Source organism: Pagrus major, chromosome 2, assembly GCF_040436345.1.
Source record: "Pagrus major chromosome 2, Pma_NU_1.0".
NCBI lineage: Eukaryota > Metazoa > Chordata > Actinopteri > Spariformes > Sparidae > Pagrus > Pagrus major.
Window position 1 is genome coordinate 3,708,463 of NC_133216.1, and position 19,542 is coordinate 3,728,004.

Genomic DNA, 19,542 nt, shown 5'->3' on the forward strand with positions numbered 1-19,542 from the left:
TCCAATACTGGATGAAATCCAATACTTGATGAAATCCAAACAAATCCAATACTGGATGAAATCCAATACTTGATGAAATCCAAACAAATCCAATACTGGATGAAATCCAATACTTGATGAAATCCAAACAAATCCAATACTGAATGAAATCCAAGCAAATCCAAACAAATCCAATACTGGATGAAATCCAATACTTGATGAAATCCAAACAAATCCAATACTGGATGAAATCCAATACTTGATGAAATCCAAACAAATCCAATACTGGATGAAATCCAATACTTGATGATATCCAAACAAATCCAATACTGAATGAAATCCAAACAAATCCAATACTGAATGAAATCCAATACTGGATGAAATCCAAACAAATCCAATACTGAATGAAATCCAATACTGGATGAAATCCAAACAAATCCAATACTGGATGAAATCCAAACAAATCCAATACTGGATGAAATCCAAACAAATCCAATACTGGATGAAATCCAAACAAATCCAATACTGGATGAAATCCAAACAAATCCAATACTGGATGAAATCCAAACAAATCCAATACTGAATGAAATCCAAACAAATCCAATACTGGATGAAATCCAAACAAATCCAATACTTGATGGAATCCAAACAAATCCAATACTTGATGAAATCCAAACAAATCCAATACTGGATGAAATCCAAGCAAATCCAAACAAATCCAATACTGGATGAAATCCAATACTTGATGAAATCCAAACAAATCCAATACTGAATGAAATCCAAACAAATCCAATACTGAATGAAATCCAATACTTGATGAAATCCAAACAAATCCAATACTGGATGAAATCCAATACTTGATGAAATCCAAACAAATCCAATACTGGATGAAATCCAATACTTGATGAAATCCAAACAAATCCAATACTGGATGAAATCCAATACTTGATGAAATCCAAACAAATCCAATACTGGATGAAATCCAATACTTGATGAAATCCAAACAAATCCAATACTGGATGAAATCCAAACAAATCCAATACTGGATGAAATCCAAACAAATCCAATACTGGATGAAATCCAAACAAATCCAATACTGGACGAAATCCAAACAAATCCAATACTGGATGAAATCCAAACAAATCCAGTACTGGATGAAATCCAAACAAATCCAATACTGGATGAAATCCAAACAAATCCAATACTGAATGAAATCCAAACAAATCCAATACTGGATGAAATCCAAACAAATCCAATACTTGATGAAATCCAAGCAAATCCAAACAAATCCAATACTGGATGAAATCCAATACTTGATGAAATCCAAACAAATCCAATACTGAATGAAATCCAAACAAATCCAATACTGAATGAAATCCAATACTTGATGAAATCCAAACAAATCCAATACTGGATGAAATCCAAACAAATCCAATACTGAATGAAATCCAATACTTGATGAAATCCAAACAAATCCAATACTGAATGAAATCCAAACAAATCCAATACTGAATGAAATCCAATACTTGATGAAATCCAAACAAATCCAATACTGGATGAAATCCAATACTTGATGAAATCCAAACAAATCCAATACTGGATGAAATCCAATACTTGATGAAATCCAAACAAATCCAATACTGGATGAAATCCAATACTTGATGAAATCCAAACAAATCCAATACTGGATGAAATCCAATACTTGATGAAATCCAAACAAATCCAATACTGGATGAAATCCAAACAAATCCAATACTGGATGAAATCCAAACAAATCCAATACTGGATGAAATCCAAACAAATCCAATACTGGATGAAATCCAAACAAATCCAATACTGGATGAAATCCAAACAAATCCAGTACTGGATGAAATCCAAACAAATCCAATACTGGATGAAATCCAAACAAATCCAATACTGAATGAAATCCAAACAAATCCAATACTGGATGAAATCCAAACAAATCCAATACTTGATGAAATCCAAGCAAATCCAAACAAATCCAATACTGGATGAAATCCAATACTTGATGAAATCCAAACAAATCCAATACTGAATGAAATCCAAACAAATCCAATACTGAATGAAATCCAATACTTGATGAAATCCAAACAAATCCAATACTGGATGAAATCCAATACTTGATGAAATCCAAACAAATCCAATACTGGATGAAATCCAATACTTGATGAAATCCAAACAAATCCAATACTGGATGAAATCCAATACTTGATGAAATCCAAACAAATCCAATACTGGATGAAATCCAAACAAATCCAATACTGGATGAAATCCAAACAAATCCAATACTGGATGAAATCCAAACAAATCCAATACTGGATGAAATCCAAACAAATCCAATACTGAATGAAATCCAATACTGGATGAAATCCAAACAAATCCAATACTGAATGAAATCCAAGCAGTTGAAGTTGGGCGGGACAGCGAGGCGGAGCACCTCGGGAGGCGGGGCGTGGCAGGGTGGGACGGGACAGCGAGGCGTGGCAGGGTGGGACGGCGAGGCGGAGCACCTCGGGAGGCGGGGCGTGGCAGGGTGGGACGGCGAGGCGGAGCACCTCGGGAGGCGGGGCGTGGTAGGGTGGGACGGCGAGGCGGAGCACCTTGGGAGGCGGAGCGTGGCGGGACGGCGAGGCGGAACACCGCGGGAGGCGTGTCGGGGCATGGTGGGATGGCAAGGTGGAAAAAAGCAGGGTGGCGCGCGGGACGGCAAGGCGGAACTTCTCGGGGGGCGGGATGGGACGGCAAGGCGTACCACTTCGGGTGGCGGGGAGTGGTGGGATGGCAAGGCGGAACACCTCAGGAGGCGTGGTGGGGCGTGGCAGGACGACAAGGCGGAACACTTCGGGAGGGTGGGGCGTGGCAGGACGACAAGGCGGAACACTTCGGGAGGGTGGGGCGTGGCAGGACGACAAGGCGGAACACTTCGGGAGGGTGGGGCGGCAAGGCAAGGCGGAACACCTCAGGAGGGCGGGGTGGGGCGGAACGGCAAGGTGGGACACCTCGGGAGGCGGGTCAGGACACCTCGAGTTAACTTCGAAATCTGTTAATAAGTGCCACAAACTTATTTTCTTTCCATCAGAGAATGGTATGGAGAGGTTGAACAACCCAGCAGCAGAGGTGGAGGAGGACCTGGAGAGACCTGGAGAGACCCGCAGAAGACAGTCGCAGTCTGGGCTTATCTCATCATCTTGGCAGATCGACGCCGGTGCTGACCCATACCGGCTGCCTTAAATTTGTTTGCATTCATTTCATCTGGCAGCGGGTACATTCAAGTACAAATACAATCAAAATACAAGGGCAAATATAGAAACAATAAAGGCTGAAGGTGAGGTTCGCCCAGGGCGTCATGCAAGCTAGGACTGCCACTGTGTTTACCAGCCAGCATCGAATAGTATACAAATAACATTAGTCTGTATATAATATCAAAAGGAGATAAAGGAGATATCCCACAATGGAAATGAAATACATATATAAATACATGTTCACAGCATACACAGCACAGCATTACATAAATACACAAATAACATACCAATAAACAAACATAATCCAGATATAAAGATCTACATTAATGATCCAGTTAGAGTCACACATGTCTGATTCTGTTCAAGAATAAATCAGCTGTAATCCACATGATGGAAGTAAATCTGAATTTGTGCATAGATTTCTTACATTGAGACAAATTATACTTAATATATATTTTTTCCATTCATATTCATTCATGATATTTGAACTCCTCTACTTCCACATGTGCTTCTCTCATCTCATCTCCTTAGTTTAATTGGCAGTATTAAACTAAATTTTATATATATGGATTCATATTCATATATGGAAGCCATTTTTTTTTACATGAATGAGTTCAGAAAATAAAGAATGTAATGAGCTGCTAAAAATCTGAGGACAAAAAAGTGATAACAACTCTAAAATACTTTGAAATTATACATTTGTACATTTTAATAATAGTAAGAAAGTTCTGGCAAGCGGCTCAGTGTCTTTACTAATATATATATCAATAGGTTAATTCAAATTAATAGAGATTTTAAGTTTATGATAATAGAGAAAAAAGTTTGAGGTGATGAAAACCCCAAGATACACCTATGTACCACGTCTGCTAGCTAGCTGACTGATATTTTGTTAGCTTTGTGAAGCTAATATTTGATTGATTGATGGCTGGATGATAGAATATTGTTGGTTGAGCGGAACTTATGTGAGTGCACATGACATTGAGTTGTAGCGGGAAGAAATAATGACCAATTTTGATATAAAATTGGACCAAATAGATTTTTTGTAAAACCTTTTTTGGCATATATTGTTAAATTGGTACAAAAATATGACCATAGATGTGATTTGAAAGGGTTAAAAAGTCATTTTCATTTCAGCTCAACTTTAACAGGACGAAAACGTCTCCATTTCCACAAATGTTACGTTATGAAATTGAGCTTTCTGATATAAAACAATTTGACATTGAGCCCTTTGAATGATAACTTCCTGACAAAGAAAATGTTTCTGTGTGTGTGTGTGTGTGTGTGTGTGTGTGAGTGAGAAAGCAGTCTCATTTCATTGTGATCAATCCTGCTGTTGAAGCAAATCTGTAAATTCTCATTGTATCAGCGTCTTTTTCTTGTCACGCTGCAAACTGAGATCAATATTCTGTGAATGTGCTGAAATGGCTGATTCCTTGTGTACATTCTCCAAATGTATCTCCAGTCTTTATTTATCCTGGGGGATGTTTTGCTGAGCATGCTTGCTCTTTTCCAGCTTTCCTCTCCTGTCGTGTTTACTTTGCTGCATCCAATGTGTTTCCTGTATATATTTAGATTTACTCTTTGATGCCCTTTTACTCTGTAAATCATGTTTGTCCTTTCACATTCCTACTTCTTGTCTCACTGTTTTCTGCACATCCAGGTTTGGTTTCTTGTTTATTCATAATGCACAAAGTTGTTTTGTGTGGCTGAACATAGTTTCTCTATTTCCATAGCTGCAGTGCCGGCCCAAGCCTTTTGGGGGCCCTAAGCAGAATTTGATTTGACCTAAATTTGTTCAGATTCATAGCCTTTTGCTTTTTAACTTATTGAGGTAGTTACTTCATGCAACGACTTAGGCTTCAGGGCCCCTTGACCTCTTGGGCCCGGTAGGCTCATTCAGTAATCCATCCTTGCTCACATACCACAAATGTTTTGGGGCTCCTGGCCCCTCTAGACCTGTGGCCCCCTGGGCTTGGTAGACCCCTGTATTAATATAGTTGTTATTTACACCAAATCAGTCACCTTTTAACCTTAGAGGGTACTAAAATCACACATTTATTTTAAACTTTCATTTTCAAAGTGAAGCACTAAGTGTGGTTTACTGAACTTGAATTGAAAAATAACAAAATACAACAGCAGAGATTGCATTTGTTGTAAACAAGTGTGGCCAGGTCATAAATGAGGAGACCGGACGCAGTAGAATTATTATTGTGGGTCTTTTATTCCCCGACTGCAATTTATAAAAGAAACAGCATTAACACTGCAATTTTGAGGATTTGAGGTAATCAGTATCAAACAAACAAAATATTTTTCCTCACTGTACGTCACACTGACGGTAAACCTCAGTTAGCTTATGAACTTCAAACACTTATCTCTGTGTCCGAGACATTTGCTCTAGTTAAGAGTGACTCTAGACAACAGCAGTGGCTCTTTCTGAATAAATAAAATAAAAAACAGAAAAACAAATAAATACATTTTCCCGGCCACATAACTCATAGTCATATTACAGCATATTCTTTAGTTCACAGAAAACATACTGTAAATTACACTAATGAACAAAATACATTTTCAAGTAAACATTCTTGCATGAGCTTAAAACACATTTTGTGAATAGTCTTAAACTCACTCGCACTCCTGTGTGCAGCTGGTGCGCCAAGTCACACACCTTGACCTCAGTGCGCTCTGTCTCCCCTCTAAATTCATCAAACACATAAAAATGGACACAGTTTATGCAAACAGTTATTCTTGTCTTTATCTATGGGGATATTTTTCACACGCGACATCAAAATACACACCTCAGCAGTCCATCTTTCACTCCCGCTACTGCTACTTCCGTGTAACTAACTACACGGGAACGCCGTGATTTCTCATGATCTCCCATGAGCAACCTACCGCTGCGCCGCTCTTAGAGTGACAGTGTCACCTAAACAAAAAGAAACTGCTAACACTAATAATTCCCTACAGAATAATAAAACACTGTCTTAACAGTCTGAAAACAGTCTTGGTCTCTTGTTCACCTGGCTACACAAGTAAAAAAAATTTTTTTAAAAATTAAAAAAAGAATTTTTTTTCTCGATTGGGGCCCCCTGGTGGCCAGGGGCCCCAAGCAGCCGCTTAGTTCACTTATGCCTCGGGCAGCTCTGATGATCATACATAAAATGAATGTGAAAATAGCTCATTTATAATAATCATTGGGATTAATTTAGTCAAAACCACTAAATGAGCCCTCATATTGAAGATTTGGGTTTTATTATTAAACTCATTCCGCGAAGACCCGCCCTAATCTGCCTCTAATTGGCTTGATTGGTTGCTCTTGTTGGGGTTAGAAGAGCAGCCAATCGGAAGCTTAGTAGGGGGCGGGTCTTCGTGAAATAGAGCTGCATCACCGCTTAACAACCAGCATGGAACCGCTTAAATATTCCGTTCCTTAGCAACAGAAATAATAAAGAGGTTAGCAACAGATTTAGTAAGTAAACAGTGTTTACAAACTAAATCTGTTGCTAACCTCTACATTGTACTAAACACATGTGTATAGCGATCGTGGACGAACATAACTCAGAGAAGATGTTTAAAAACACATTTCAAGGCAGATTCTTGTCTATTTTCTACAGCATCGGCAGCAAACCGCTTCAGATATGGGATGAAAAGGTAAGCAGCGATTCAGAGTTGGATGCTGTGAAGCTTATCAAGCTTCCTTAGCTGGTCGTGCTAAAGCTAACTAACTATATTTCCATTGACTGCGCAGCCTTTATAGACATAATTTTCTGTGTGTACACAGGTGAGGAATGGTCACATCCAGAGAGTCACAGACAATGACATCCGCTCCCAGGTGTTGGAGGTCGAGGGGGCAAACGTCTGGTGAGTTTGTTGTCTGTTGAACTGATTCTTCAGCTCAGGGCAACTCTTTAAAGCACCCTCATCTCTTCTCGTCTCTGTAGTACCACCTACATAACATGTCCTGTAGACCTCAAGAAGACACTGGGCATCAAGCTTCCCATTCTTGTTATCATCGTCAAGAATCTGAAGAAGTATTTCGCCTTTGAAGTCGAGGTAGGGTATATTCACTCTCACAGATACCGACCTGCTCCATGTTTTGGTGGTATAAACAAGTAAAGTGGACATATTCTCCCATCTTTAAACTTTCAGGTGCTAGATGATAAAAACATTCGCCGGCGGTTTCGGTTGAGTACCTACCGAAGCACGACGCGAGTGGACCCGTTGCTCTGCACCATGCCAATGAGGATGGACGACGGCTGGAACCAGATTCAGTTCGACCTGTCGGACTTCACCAGGCGGGCCTATGGAACCAATTACGTTGAGACGCTGCGTGTACAGGTCAGTGCACAGAGACAGATTAGAAACCAGCTACAACTCTGACTGTACTCTCTTTCAGTTGCTGATGTCTGACCTGCTGTTTTCCTCTCAGATCCACGCTAACTGTCGAATAAGGAGAGTGTATTTCTCAGACAGACTGTACTCTGAGGACGAGCTCCCGGCAGAGTTTAAACTCAGCCTGCCTGTCCGGAGCCAGAAAGCCAAGGTGAAACACACACATCCACACACACACATCACTGCATTCACTTATAACACCACATATAACTTGTCTTACCCCCCCGTCTGTTTTTGTGTTTGTCTCTTGCAGCAGTAGATATTCTCAACCTGCTCTCTTCCCCGGACCTGATGTGGAGTTTTGATGTGTATGGTTTTCTGCAAAATAAAGTTTTTTAGTCCTCAGTTTCAATGCATGCTGTATTTTAAAGACGACAGTATCAATACGAGCCAAATAACCAGGACATTCACAATAATCCAGATACCTACTACTAGAATGAAGGCCCGGTGCTGGTGTTTAAAAATACAAAGAAAAACAGATGAGTCCATTCATCAAATATAAATAATCTTTGGCTAAATTATCGGTTTCCAACAACCACGCTAGTTACTTAAACACACACGGCCTTGCCCCCGAGTTCAAGAGACAGCTGGCTGAAAAGCTAAAAAAGGCCACCTTTTCTATGAATGTGGACGAAGCGACAAATCTCAAAACGGACAAAGTTCTCAACGTGCTTGTTATGGAGCAAATCATGCTGCAAAATGCTGCAAATCAACTACAATTTTATAGTAACTGATGATCAGATTTTCATTTTTTTGGTGAACTGCTCATATTTCATTATTAAAAACCCTGAAATTGTCATTCCAACTTCTTGATGTGATACGTGATTGATACTCTCCAAGTGCACCAGATTAATTCATTTAGATTGCAAATGTTCAAAATTTGTCAGTTTTCATCAATAAATCAATTCAGCTTCATCCTACAGCTTTCAGGTAGATTAGTACAAATCCAAAGTGCTTCACACATTAACTGAATCCAGGCGAACAGAGTGATTCTGCAGCATCTCATTTTGAGCTGATAAAATTCATGTCACTCCTGTAACCTTTTGCTGATAAAATGTGTGTTGACATAGAAAATCTGTCCTTTTGCAGCTTTGTGCCTGAAGGTGACTGAGTTTTTGGCTCTGAACCAACCTGCCTGTAGGGGACGCAGCAGCATCCATCAAATCACCTCTTGCACCACAAAAAATGACTCCAGTTCCAATATTATGAGGATAATTAACAGTAGTCTGATGGGATCACACCAGCCACAACACGCACGTCAACATGTTGAACTTCCAACCCATGAGCGCTTAGTCATTTCAGCATAATTACATAATTACTAACTGCTAGTTTAGGGGAAAACTCATTTTCTTTCATACTTTTATGTGTAAAATGTTTAATAATTAATCAAAAATGATAATGCACTGTCTTGCACATGTGTCTTCACAGAAAAGTTGATAATTGACATTGCTAGAAAGATGATGAAAACACGTTTATTCAAAAAAACCATTGCCCTTACTGCATCACTGTTGGCTTTGATCACTGTTCCATGGTTACATTTGTTTGCCTGGAGTCAACATACACACACGTTCGGTTGTGGGATTGATTGCTGCTGGTGTTAAAACGATCAACTCAGTACGTGGAAACTTCGCCAAGGAATTCACAGAGTACCCAAAGATGATGGATCAGAAAACAGCAACAGTCACCATGGATGCGACAAAAACACAGGACACAACTCAGACACAGGAGCCGTTAGCCAACGATGCTGTTCGAAAACTGGATGAATGCTTTCTTCAAAGGATGACGCCAGGAAGGTGGAAAATGTTGAAGTCTGGATCCGCCGATGAGGCCACTATGCTGGCAGACCTGCTTTTAGACATCAAAACAGCCGTGTCTAAAGATATTTTGGACTTTCTTCAGAGCCATGCAGAGCTTCACATGCAGGACTTTTGCAGACAATGTCCCCTATGGACTTGTTACTCAGAACTTTGCTGACGCTATGGGCCTTTCGGACCCAGTCGAGTGTGTCAGCCTGAAACACCTGTCAGAGACTTGTTGAGAGAAGATGTTGAAGAGAGCGTCAACTTTGTACTCTCCACTAGTTTGAACACCGAGAAGCCCGTAACAGATGGGCACATCACTCCACACAGCAGACTTCATACTAGGGTTGAACATGCCGGCATAACGTTAGCGTCATTGATGGACAAGATTAAGTCTGCTGCCAAACATGGATTATTTGGACGGAGGAAGGAAGAAAACCTGAAGTCTGCAGAAACTGATGATCGCCTTCAGTCATCAGTCACAACAGTGCAGGACAGCCTTGTGAAAGCAACATCTAAAGCTGTCCAGAGCATAATTGGGAAAGAACTGCATAACGTCACAAAACCTGTTTTGGATGACGTGCCACACTCTGCGTATGAGACACTGAAATACGAAATCTCTCAGGAGATTATAGTTGTTGGCGGACGTTGCAAGTCCCAGTCCAGAACCCAAACAGAAGGGCAAACTGAAAGAAGTGCGCAGCAAGATAAAAACCTTTTTTGCAAAGGGTTTTGCCAAAGCAGCCATTTGCCGCATTGCAGCCAAGCTAAGGGCCCAATTTGTCCTGGACCTCAGCGATGAAAGCAGTCAGTCGTTGCAGTTGCTCGTAGATAGTATTGACTCTCTGCTTCAGACAGAAGATGGTGAAAGTGATGGGGGAAATGAGCTGGCTCTGATTCCTTTGTACCAAAAAATTTACAGTGGTAAATCCGAGGAAGTCACAAAGGAACTGAGTGTTATCGTCTACAGTCACCTCACAAATGGAATCATCTCCCAGGTTATTCCAGAAACACAAAGACTTGGGAGAGAAACTAACGGGAATAGTGATGTTGACGTCTCACATGCTATTATGTATGCTGACATAGAGATCCACGTGCATAATTTCATAGCCCTAATGAGCTGGTGGCTGAATAATCACTGTGAATACCGCAGTCTAAGGGTGACACAGGCTTTCATGCATGTGCCGAAGACTCTCAAGACTCAAATGTGACCACTCTTCACATTATAAGGCGGTCTTGAAGGAACTTGATGGACAAAAAAGTTCACAACACGACAAATCGTCCGTCAAGTTACTTGTCGAGATGGTGGTTTGGAAGTTATTCCTAAAACTTTGTGTGCTTCCTGCAAACAGAGATGACATCATTCAGCGACTATTTGAAGCCACATGGGCAAAGGCCGAAGGTGCAGATTTAAACATCGGATCCTTGAAAAACCTCAAAAAGGCCATTTTTAAAGACCTGTGTGAGATGGCAGACAGTGCGGAGGGTCTATTGCGTTCACTGAATTTGGAAGACCCGCAACTTGATCATTGCATGGCCTCTATTTTTAAAGTTCACCTGACAACACCACCAAATCAACCAAGCGCCATCTGCAGGTTCTTCTCTGTGGGCAAAGTCCTCTCCAAGCCCTACAGATGTAGAGAAAGAGAGGGTGTGCTGGTGGATGCTGACAGTTTTCAAGAACCTGTGTAAAAAGTTGGGCTGTGTGATGGCGAGGGTTTAATTTCTGTACCTGAGCCTTTCTGAGTTTGTGTGTTGTCTGCTGACGTAATAATAATAATAATGTAATGACGTAATAATAATCATTAATGATAAATGAATACATTTTAAAAACTAAAAAAACAATTTTCATTTCTGTGCATCTTTCTGATCGTTTGCTGTCAGAGCTGTAAATGTTCAGTTCAGGCTGAAGTTCTGCAAGTTCAGTTTCACTCATGAATTTCATTTGTGGAATAAAAAATATAAAGAAAACTTCATTGTGCAACAATGAAGTTTTCTTTTATGTGAAAACCACTTGCCACCATGCAACAAAAATACACTGAATTCAGTATGTAGGGAATCCAGTGATCTTCCACAGCCTCTCTTCACCTGTCAGATCCTGGTAATGTGTCGTTGCCTGTGCTGATGGTCACTTTGAGTTCAGCAGTTCAGAGTTTGTGCTGCGGCTCTTCTGTCCGACAGAAACCTGCTCTGCACCTGAAACACATTCCTGTCACGTTACAGCTGGAGATCAGCTTTGTGTTGATTCACCTCCTGACGCTCTCAGATGAGTTCATTAAACATCGTGAAGAACACTGCTCCTATTCTGCGCGACAGTGGATTTAATAAATGAATAATGATTTCTACTTCAGATTTCCCTCCGGCCAGCTCATGTTGGACCCACAGAGGCTGAGAGAGGAAGAGGAGAGGAGGAAGGTGTGAATGACTGACAGAGAGGTGTTAACAAACTGCAGCAGGGTGTTGTTGTTTGTTGTTGCTGCAGTCCGGACAGGACGGCGAGCTCTGCTGAGTCATACGTGCTCGCCTCCAGGTCGCGGCTGCTGCAGCCTGCGAGGAAGAACGACAGCTGACAACTTCAGCTGCTAACTTAACACACACACACACACACACTGTTTGTGTCTGTGTTATTACAAATAATACATGGAGTCAACTCCCCTGTGCACACAGAAGAGGTTTTGTGAGTGTGTGTGTGTGTGTTTGAGTCCTCTTGATTATTAATATAACTAAGAAGCAACATTTTGTCCATCACAGCTTTTACCTGTTTATTTTTGTTTCAACTATATTTCCATCTCGAGAGCACTTTGCTCTACAAGTTTGACCTGACCTCTACTTACAGTAAAACACGTCAGATGAATTGTACATTACACCATCTTCCAATTTTAGGCTTTCTTTTATTTTTTACAGACGTTGTCTTAGGCTTTTTCATTATTGGTTGTAATAATTACTCTCATTGTCAATTAATTTGTTGATTATTTTCTGATTAAATGTTGCTGAAGTCTAAGATGCCGTCCTGAAGTATCTTGTTTTTATCCACAACCCAAAGATGTTCCCTTGTACTTCCAACAATGAAGTTCAGCCCAGTCTCCAGGATATCATGTTAGCAGTTAATGTTTTTACAAACCACAGATATGTCCAAGGTTGACATTGGGGATGGTGGTGGCGTTATTACAAGCCAACAAGGCTGCCAGACGACCGACCACAGGTGGAATCACAGCGCTGGATATTTTAAAGGACACCTGGGAACATTTCCAGTTTTTTGTGGAGTTCAAAACCGGCTAACTTTCATGGAAAGTTGGACCATCTCCATCCGTGATCGTGGCGACTGAAACATGTATTTTAAACCAAACCATGATGTTTTTCTAATCCTAACAAAACCTAAACAAAGCATAAACACAGTGTTATCAGTGGTTCTGCAGAAATGCTACTATTTATTGTGGCGATTGGGTTGAGAAGTTATGTGTTCTGTCCAGTTTTGTTCCAGTTTGTTTTCCTCACCAACTTCCCATCCAACAAAACGTGACACAGGACCAAACCACAGGCAGCCCTACTGGGAGTCAAATTCTGGTTGGTTAGTACAAAAATGTGCTACTAGAAAAATCTCCTTGTGTTCCTCTTCCTCCGGTGCAGCTCAGCAAGGAAAACACAAAGAAACTGAGCTGAAACGACTTCAGAAGATCCCCACTTGATGCATCAAAAGCCTCCTATGAACTCCTATGAAATCACCAGAAATGAATAAATACATTCATACACATTGAAATAAAGTTTCAGATTGGAAATTCTTTTAGATTTGAAATATTTTAAAATGTACGTTAAACATTATTTAAAGCAGGCAGTTCTTTGATGTTGTTCACCGCTCAGTGAACAGCATCGTCTCGCTCAGTATACGTCACCAACACCAACATGGCCGTCACCGGATCAGTTCAGTGAGCGAGCTAATATTTGGGGCCGACTACAAGGTTTCACTTTAGTAAGAGTTAAATGTGCACTCTGTAGGTTTGAGGAAGAAATCTTAATCAGAAGAGAAAGATTTATTGACTGATTTTTTATGCCTAAACAAATTAAAGGAACAAATTATCTCTGTTTTCATGACTGAATAAACAAACGGACCTTAAAGGACAACACAGTTTCATACTGCTTTACTTTGTTTATATGTGGCGGACCCTGCCACCTTTCTAGTTTCAAACAGTGTTCTGAACCTTATTTTCCTCTGAGAACAGCTTGTTTATTCAGTTATCGAAAAAAAATGACATTTCAGAGTTTGTATAATTACCTCATTAATGTTGTAAATATCAAAACTACATAGTGCCCCTTTAAACGAGACAACGTCGCTTACAGGACTGTTGGGTGTGTAGTTTTTCTAGTCTTATATTTCATTATTCATTATTCATTATTATTTCATCACCTCTCTATAAAACTGTGCATTAAAATATAGTATTTAGGGGTGTAACAATATCCTGATATTGATACCGTGATATTAAAAAATGGAATACTGATATCGTGTTAATAATCCAGCAGTCGTTCGGCCTTGTGTATCTTTTGTTTATGAGCTCTTCTGTTGAATGAAACTGTTCTTCAGTTCTGGTCACAGACTCTTCACCCTCTACACTCGTCTATTAAGGGTCACTTAAACACAGTAAACAAAGTTCGATTCGATTCGTAGCATTCAAATGTCTGTAGATATCCAGATAATTTCATTATCACAAATTTGTTTGGCCACAAAAATTGTGTTGTTAAAATCTGACATGGTTGCAGCTCTAATGGTGTTACCATCACCATCAAAAGATGATAATACTGAATGTGGAACTGAGTAGGTGAATATTAAACTATTCATTTGTCGGGTAGATATTCGGTTTTTAATTTTGGGAGTTGGATATTTGTATCGTTGTTTTGTTGTTTATGCTAAATAAACAAATCAGTAAAGGCAAACTGTGTGTGCAATAATGAGACCAGAGGTGGAAGAAGAGCTGAAGGAGCGGCAAGGTGAGCAGATCAAAGTAGTTGTTGTTAAAATTAAGCATGATTAAATTACCGAATCAATTTTTTTTTAATATATATTCGCTGTTGATTACTACCAAACCTCTGGAGCCCAAAAGACTGTATTCAGGACAGTCATAGATTTATAGTTTACGTAGTCTGAAAGATTTCATTTCAACAAGAAGTGTATCAAAAAATAAAAAACACTGCTGCTAACTGCTCATAAAGCTGCAGCCTCTGCCTGAGGATGTTTTCTCATCATCAGAGGAGACCTGACAAACACTCTTCCAGTTACTAAAGCATGATAATTAGATAAACATGAGAAAGGTCAGTGGATTTCAGGGGCTGAGGAGAAGGCCAAGCAACTGTCCTGCTGAAGAGGCTGAATGTACTTTTACACAAGTATTATATTATATTACACACAAGTTATACTTCCTGGTGTAATTTCTGAACCTACCAGCACAGATTTGAACAGGAAGTGGATGTTGAAAATGTCACAGAGGGTTATGTTATAAAAGCTGAAATGTTTCAGCTGTAAAAATTCAAAATAGCTCTCAGCTGACGTCAGCTTGGCCTTTCCAGTGAAACGTCCTTCTGTTATATGAGCGCAGAATGAAACCACACGGCCGTCTGGGCTTCTTCATGTGCTGACAGCAGCCGGAATGACGACACCCACACTGGAATAAATGCATAGTTTATCATATCATAACAATAACTTCTCAAGGCTACATCGTAAATAAAACAGTCTAGTAGGTTTAAGGATCGTAGCCTAAATTATGAACAGGAAGTGAGGTGAACAAACTGTGTCGTTAAGAAGAGGTACGTTGAATATCTAAGCTCATTCTGTGAGGTGACGCAAGACAAAAGTTGCTCTAAAAAGGTAAAATTGCTGCAACTACTGAGAGTATAGAGTGATCGCCTCGCGTTTCATACAGCTACGATCTACCGGAGATCACAATTTAGGCTACTTCTGCTACAGTACAGTATCGCTTTAAGTTCCTCTAGATACCTGAATACAAACAGCATCCTGCTGTGGAGAGAAAGAACGAAAGAAAAAGAGAGTCCATCATTCCTCTTTAGGCATATCTGAAAAAGAAGTCTCCGTTAGTGCAGAGCGGTGGATCTCAGTGACGTCCTGGAGGGTCTCCGAGCTTCTTCGGGGGAGATCAGCAGTCCTTGAAGGGGTTTTAGAGGGAGGTGCAGAATCTTTGGGGTTCTAAGAGGTTCTTTATATGATGCATTCGGGGGTTCAAGAGTTCTCGATTGGTTGCTTGGTGGTTTTCTTAATGGTTTTCTAACGTACTTAAGAGGGTTCCAGGGATCCCTTGGGTTGGGTTGATTTTCAGGCAGGAATCAGGTTCTCAGTGTCCTTGAGGGGGGTCTTAAGAGTGCTAAGGGGTCTTTTGTGGGTTTAAAAAGGTTCTCGACGAGGCAGAAATGATGTTTCAAAGGAGACCTATTATGCTTTTTCAGTATTTTCCTTTCCTTCAGTGTGTTAAATAGGTTCTTGTGCATGTAGAAGGTCTTTAAAGTTAAAAAGTCCACGCCAACAGAAGCTCCTCTTTCCCACAGAAAACACTGCTCCTGAACACCTCATCAGTAGTCCCGCCTTTAATTCTGTGACTTTGTGACATCACACTACGTCACCGTGTCACACAGTTGCATAATTTACACCTATATTCATGCTAAAAGTGAAGCTAACTGGAAGCTGAAAACACGACAGAGCCAACCGGAGTCACGGTGAGCGGTGCTGGCTCAGGCCTGTGTGAGCGGACCAATCAGAGCAGACTGGGTATTCAGGGGGGGTGGGGGGGGTGGGGGGGGAATACAGAGAAAACTGAGAAAACTGATGTGTTTTTGAGCATTAAAACATGTAAAACTATTCTAATAGTAACACAAAGGACCAGTACAGGACCAGTACAGGACCAGTACAGGACTTGAGTCAGTGTCGGCTCGGACTAAAGTTTGAAAATTTATTATTTTTACTCATTTCTCCAAGTAATCTCTATTTAAGGCTCCAGCCACTACTATCATACCTCACGCGAATCTCTTGTCTACCTTTCAGCAATTGCACTGCATTGTGGGTAAAATAGGCTCCACAAGTATGTGTGGAATAAAAAAGACTGTAAATCTGGTTCTGCTGCGTTGACTTTGATTTTTTTTTAAACTGTCCAACGTGAGGATGTTATACGTTAAATACGTTAACAATGAGAATCTGCCAAACAAATCAAATCCACCACATGCTGAGGCTCAGGGCTGCATCTGACGACTATCGTCTTTATCGATTAATTAAAAGCAATTATTTATTTAACATGTCAGACAATTATGAAAAATGTGTTCCCAGAACCCAAAGTTACGTCTTCAGATGACTCGTTTTAATCAATTTTAGAGCTGCAACAATTAATCACTTTGTTTAATTTTTGGTAATCGAATAATCAGCGTAAGTCTTTTAAAGGAAGACATCACGATTCTCTGACTCCAGCTTCTTTAATGTGAATATGTTCTGGTTTCTTTCCTCCTCTGCGACAGGAAACTGAATATCTTTTGAGTTGTGGACAAAACGAGACATTTGAGGACGTCACTTCAGGTTTTGGGAAACACCGATCCACATTTTTTCACCATTTTCTGACATTTCATAGACCAAAACAGCAAATTGATTAATCGAGAGAGACTAATCGATGGCTGCAGCTCCACTGAGGCTGCAGGAACACAGAACAGATTTAAGAAAGCCTCTCCTGAAGTGTTATTGTGTGTGTCATCGGCGTGGATCAGTGCGGCAGGAAGCTTTGGACTAAAGTTCAGCAGCAGTTAAAGACTTCTGGTTCACCTGCAGTCACTCTGAAGGCCTCCTACATGTCTGTGCTCATCGTCTCATCCGGATGTGAGTGTGTGACTTCCAGAAGAAACCACCATCTTATCCTCCACAACACATTAAATCAAGAACAAAGACAATCAAACATCCTTTCAGGAGGTTTCTGGGGTCTGTGAGAAGAAAATGCTAAAACATACGAGCCCCCCTCAGGACGGGGTGTTTGGGTAAAGCTGGCGATGAAACAACAGTCGCCCCCTCCCCACCTGCCTCCTGCCTCCTGCCTCCTGCTGATGCATCCCGCAGCTCTTTGCCCTCTCTGTCCTCAGTCAGCATCCCAAACTCTGGATGCGGTCATGTCCCTCGCATCCATCCGTCCCTGCTGCTGCAGCCGCATGTCAGGTGTGTGCAGTCACCTACATAATGTGTGTAGATGTGTGCGTGCGTGCGTGCGTGCGTGCGTGCTATATAGTCATCCCAACAGCGGTGCGCACTCGGTGCGGTTGGGCGCCGCGGTGCTGGTGATGTTGTGCGGCTGGTCGGGTGTCCAGAAAAACACGTAGTAAATCACCAGGATGAACGCGGCCACGGACACGCAGAGGAAATACACGATCGCCATCGCGACTTTCACCCAGATCTTAGTTGACATGTTGGCGTGTTTGGCCCGCAGCTCTCCGGGGTAGCTCGGCCTGCGCTTCATGTCCCCGTTCAGCTTGTCCGCGGTCACGGTCACTTGCTTGCCGGCCGCTTTCATCTCGGCATCAGCGCTAAAACCGTCTCCAGAGATTTCTCCTGTGCGTTCATCTGAGTCCGGACAGCAGAGCCAGCCGTCCCCCCTCTGCCCTCCGCGGCTCTTGCGGGCGCAGGGTGCAGTCTGAGCCGCAGGGCAGCTGCGCGGGTCCCGGTGCCGAGTGCGCAGGACGCTGGAGCCGCCTGACCCCTGTGAGTCCTCGGTGCGCACCGGGCAAACTGAACTCAGGGAGGCTGAGCCTGGCATCAGCTGGACGGGACCGCTGTCAGGCTGGCCTCGGTTAAACACCGCGCTTCCGGCGAGGCTTTTCAAAATAAAGCTGACTTTAACTGCAGCACAAAGTACAGATGGAAGAGGAAAACTAACAACAAATGAGACGTTACATTAAATAACAGTAACACCAGCAGCCTTTTTAAACACGTACAACTACCTGCACTTATTGTGTATTATATTATATATTACAGTACAGTACCACAAAAAAAATCACTTGGCAGAAATGTGTAAAACTGCAAAACATCTGAACACAAACTGTTGTAAAAGGTAAAGATGGAAACATTTAAATATGAATAACCTGTTTGTTTCTCAAGATTAATGAGCCAATTAGCAGTTTGTCTTTAGCTCCATTTGAGCTCGATTAACTTGAACATGAATAAAGCGATAGATGATAATATCCAGGAGGCTAATTTGATGAAAAGTGTGTACACACAGTGTGTTTGTCCGCCATCAGAGAGGGTTTACAGGTTGATGGAATGTAACCGAGTATATTTACTCCGATACTGTACACAAGTTTCATTTTGAGGTACTTGTACTACATTTTGCAGGCAGATATTGTACTTTTTACTCACTACAGTTATTTGTAAACTTTAGTTACTGATTATTTTGCCGACTGCACGCTGCATCAGAGCATATTTAGTTTATTAATCTGCAATCGCTATCGAGAAAAATACTGAATATTGGAGCCAATGATCGGCCAGGCAGCTAACTGGTCGACCCACTGCATTCAGTAAACACTTACAAACATGTATAATATTTTTTTTATTTGACACATACTATTTGCACGTTAACCAAAGTAATATTTTATCACGTAGTCTTTGCTTTTATTCAAGTATGAATTTTGGGTGCTTTTCACAACACTGGAATTTAACGATTTTCATCATTTTTAACGCTGTGCTAGGCAGAAAATTAAAGTTAATGCATTCGTCAGCAAAAAGCTCTGATGCTGAATACTGTGACAGAGTCAGGAGGGAGCAGTCTGAAGTCTAATCTGTGAAATAAACTCACAGATATCCTAAATTATAACGAGTCTGTCCCCCACACCAGGCTGTCCCCTAACTCTGGTCTAATTTTATAATGCATATAAACCGTCTCCATCCTCGGATCATTATTACATCTACCACTCGGATGAAAACACCAGCTGGACCATTATTTTTGAGAAGGGGGAGAAACAAAAAAAAAAAAAGTCTACTCTTATTTTGAAATAAATTCCTCCGTGTTTCCGGCGCCGCTCCGCGTGTCTCCGTCCGCCTTGACGCAGCTCCGGACGAGGAGGGGCTGAAAGTACGCAACACCCAACGATTG

General features: G+C 41.2%; 1 protein-coding gene across 1 annotated transcript; it reads left to right on the top strand.

Moving 5' to 3' along the window:
• The first annotated feature begins 6,806 nt into the window (after window positions 1-6,806).
• LOC141011846 (cilia- and flagella-associated protein 20-like) lies at window positions 6,807-7,890 on the top strand. Its single transcript, XM_073485174.1, has 6 exons — window positions 6,807-6,890; window positions 7,021-7,100; window positions 7,181-7,292; window positions 7,389-7,577; window positions 7,669-7,782; window positions 7,885-7,890. The coding sequence occupies exons 1-6, from the start codon at window positions 6,807-6,809 to the stop codon at window positions 7,888-7,890; spliced, it is 585 nt and encodes a 194-aa protein (XP_073341275.1).
• The last annotated feature ends 11,652 nt before the right edge of the window (window positions 7,891-19,542 follow it).

Excerpts from the sequence above, each read along its gene's own strand:
- LOC141011846 (XM_073485174.1), top strand. The coding sequence starts at position 6,807 with ATGTTTAAAAACACATTTCAAGGCAGATTCTTGTCTATTTTCTACAGC. Across the intron at positions 7,101-7,180 it reads GTCGAGGGGGCAAACGTCTG|TACCACCTACATAACATGTC; the intron begins GTGAGTTTGTTG and ends TCGTCTCTGTAG. Across the intron at positions 7,578-7,668 it reads TTGAGACGCTGCGTGTACAG|ATCCACGCTAACTGTCGAAT; the intron begins GTCAGTGCACAG and ends TTTTCCTCTCAG.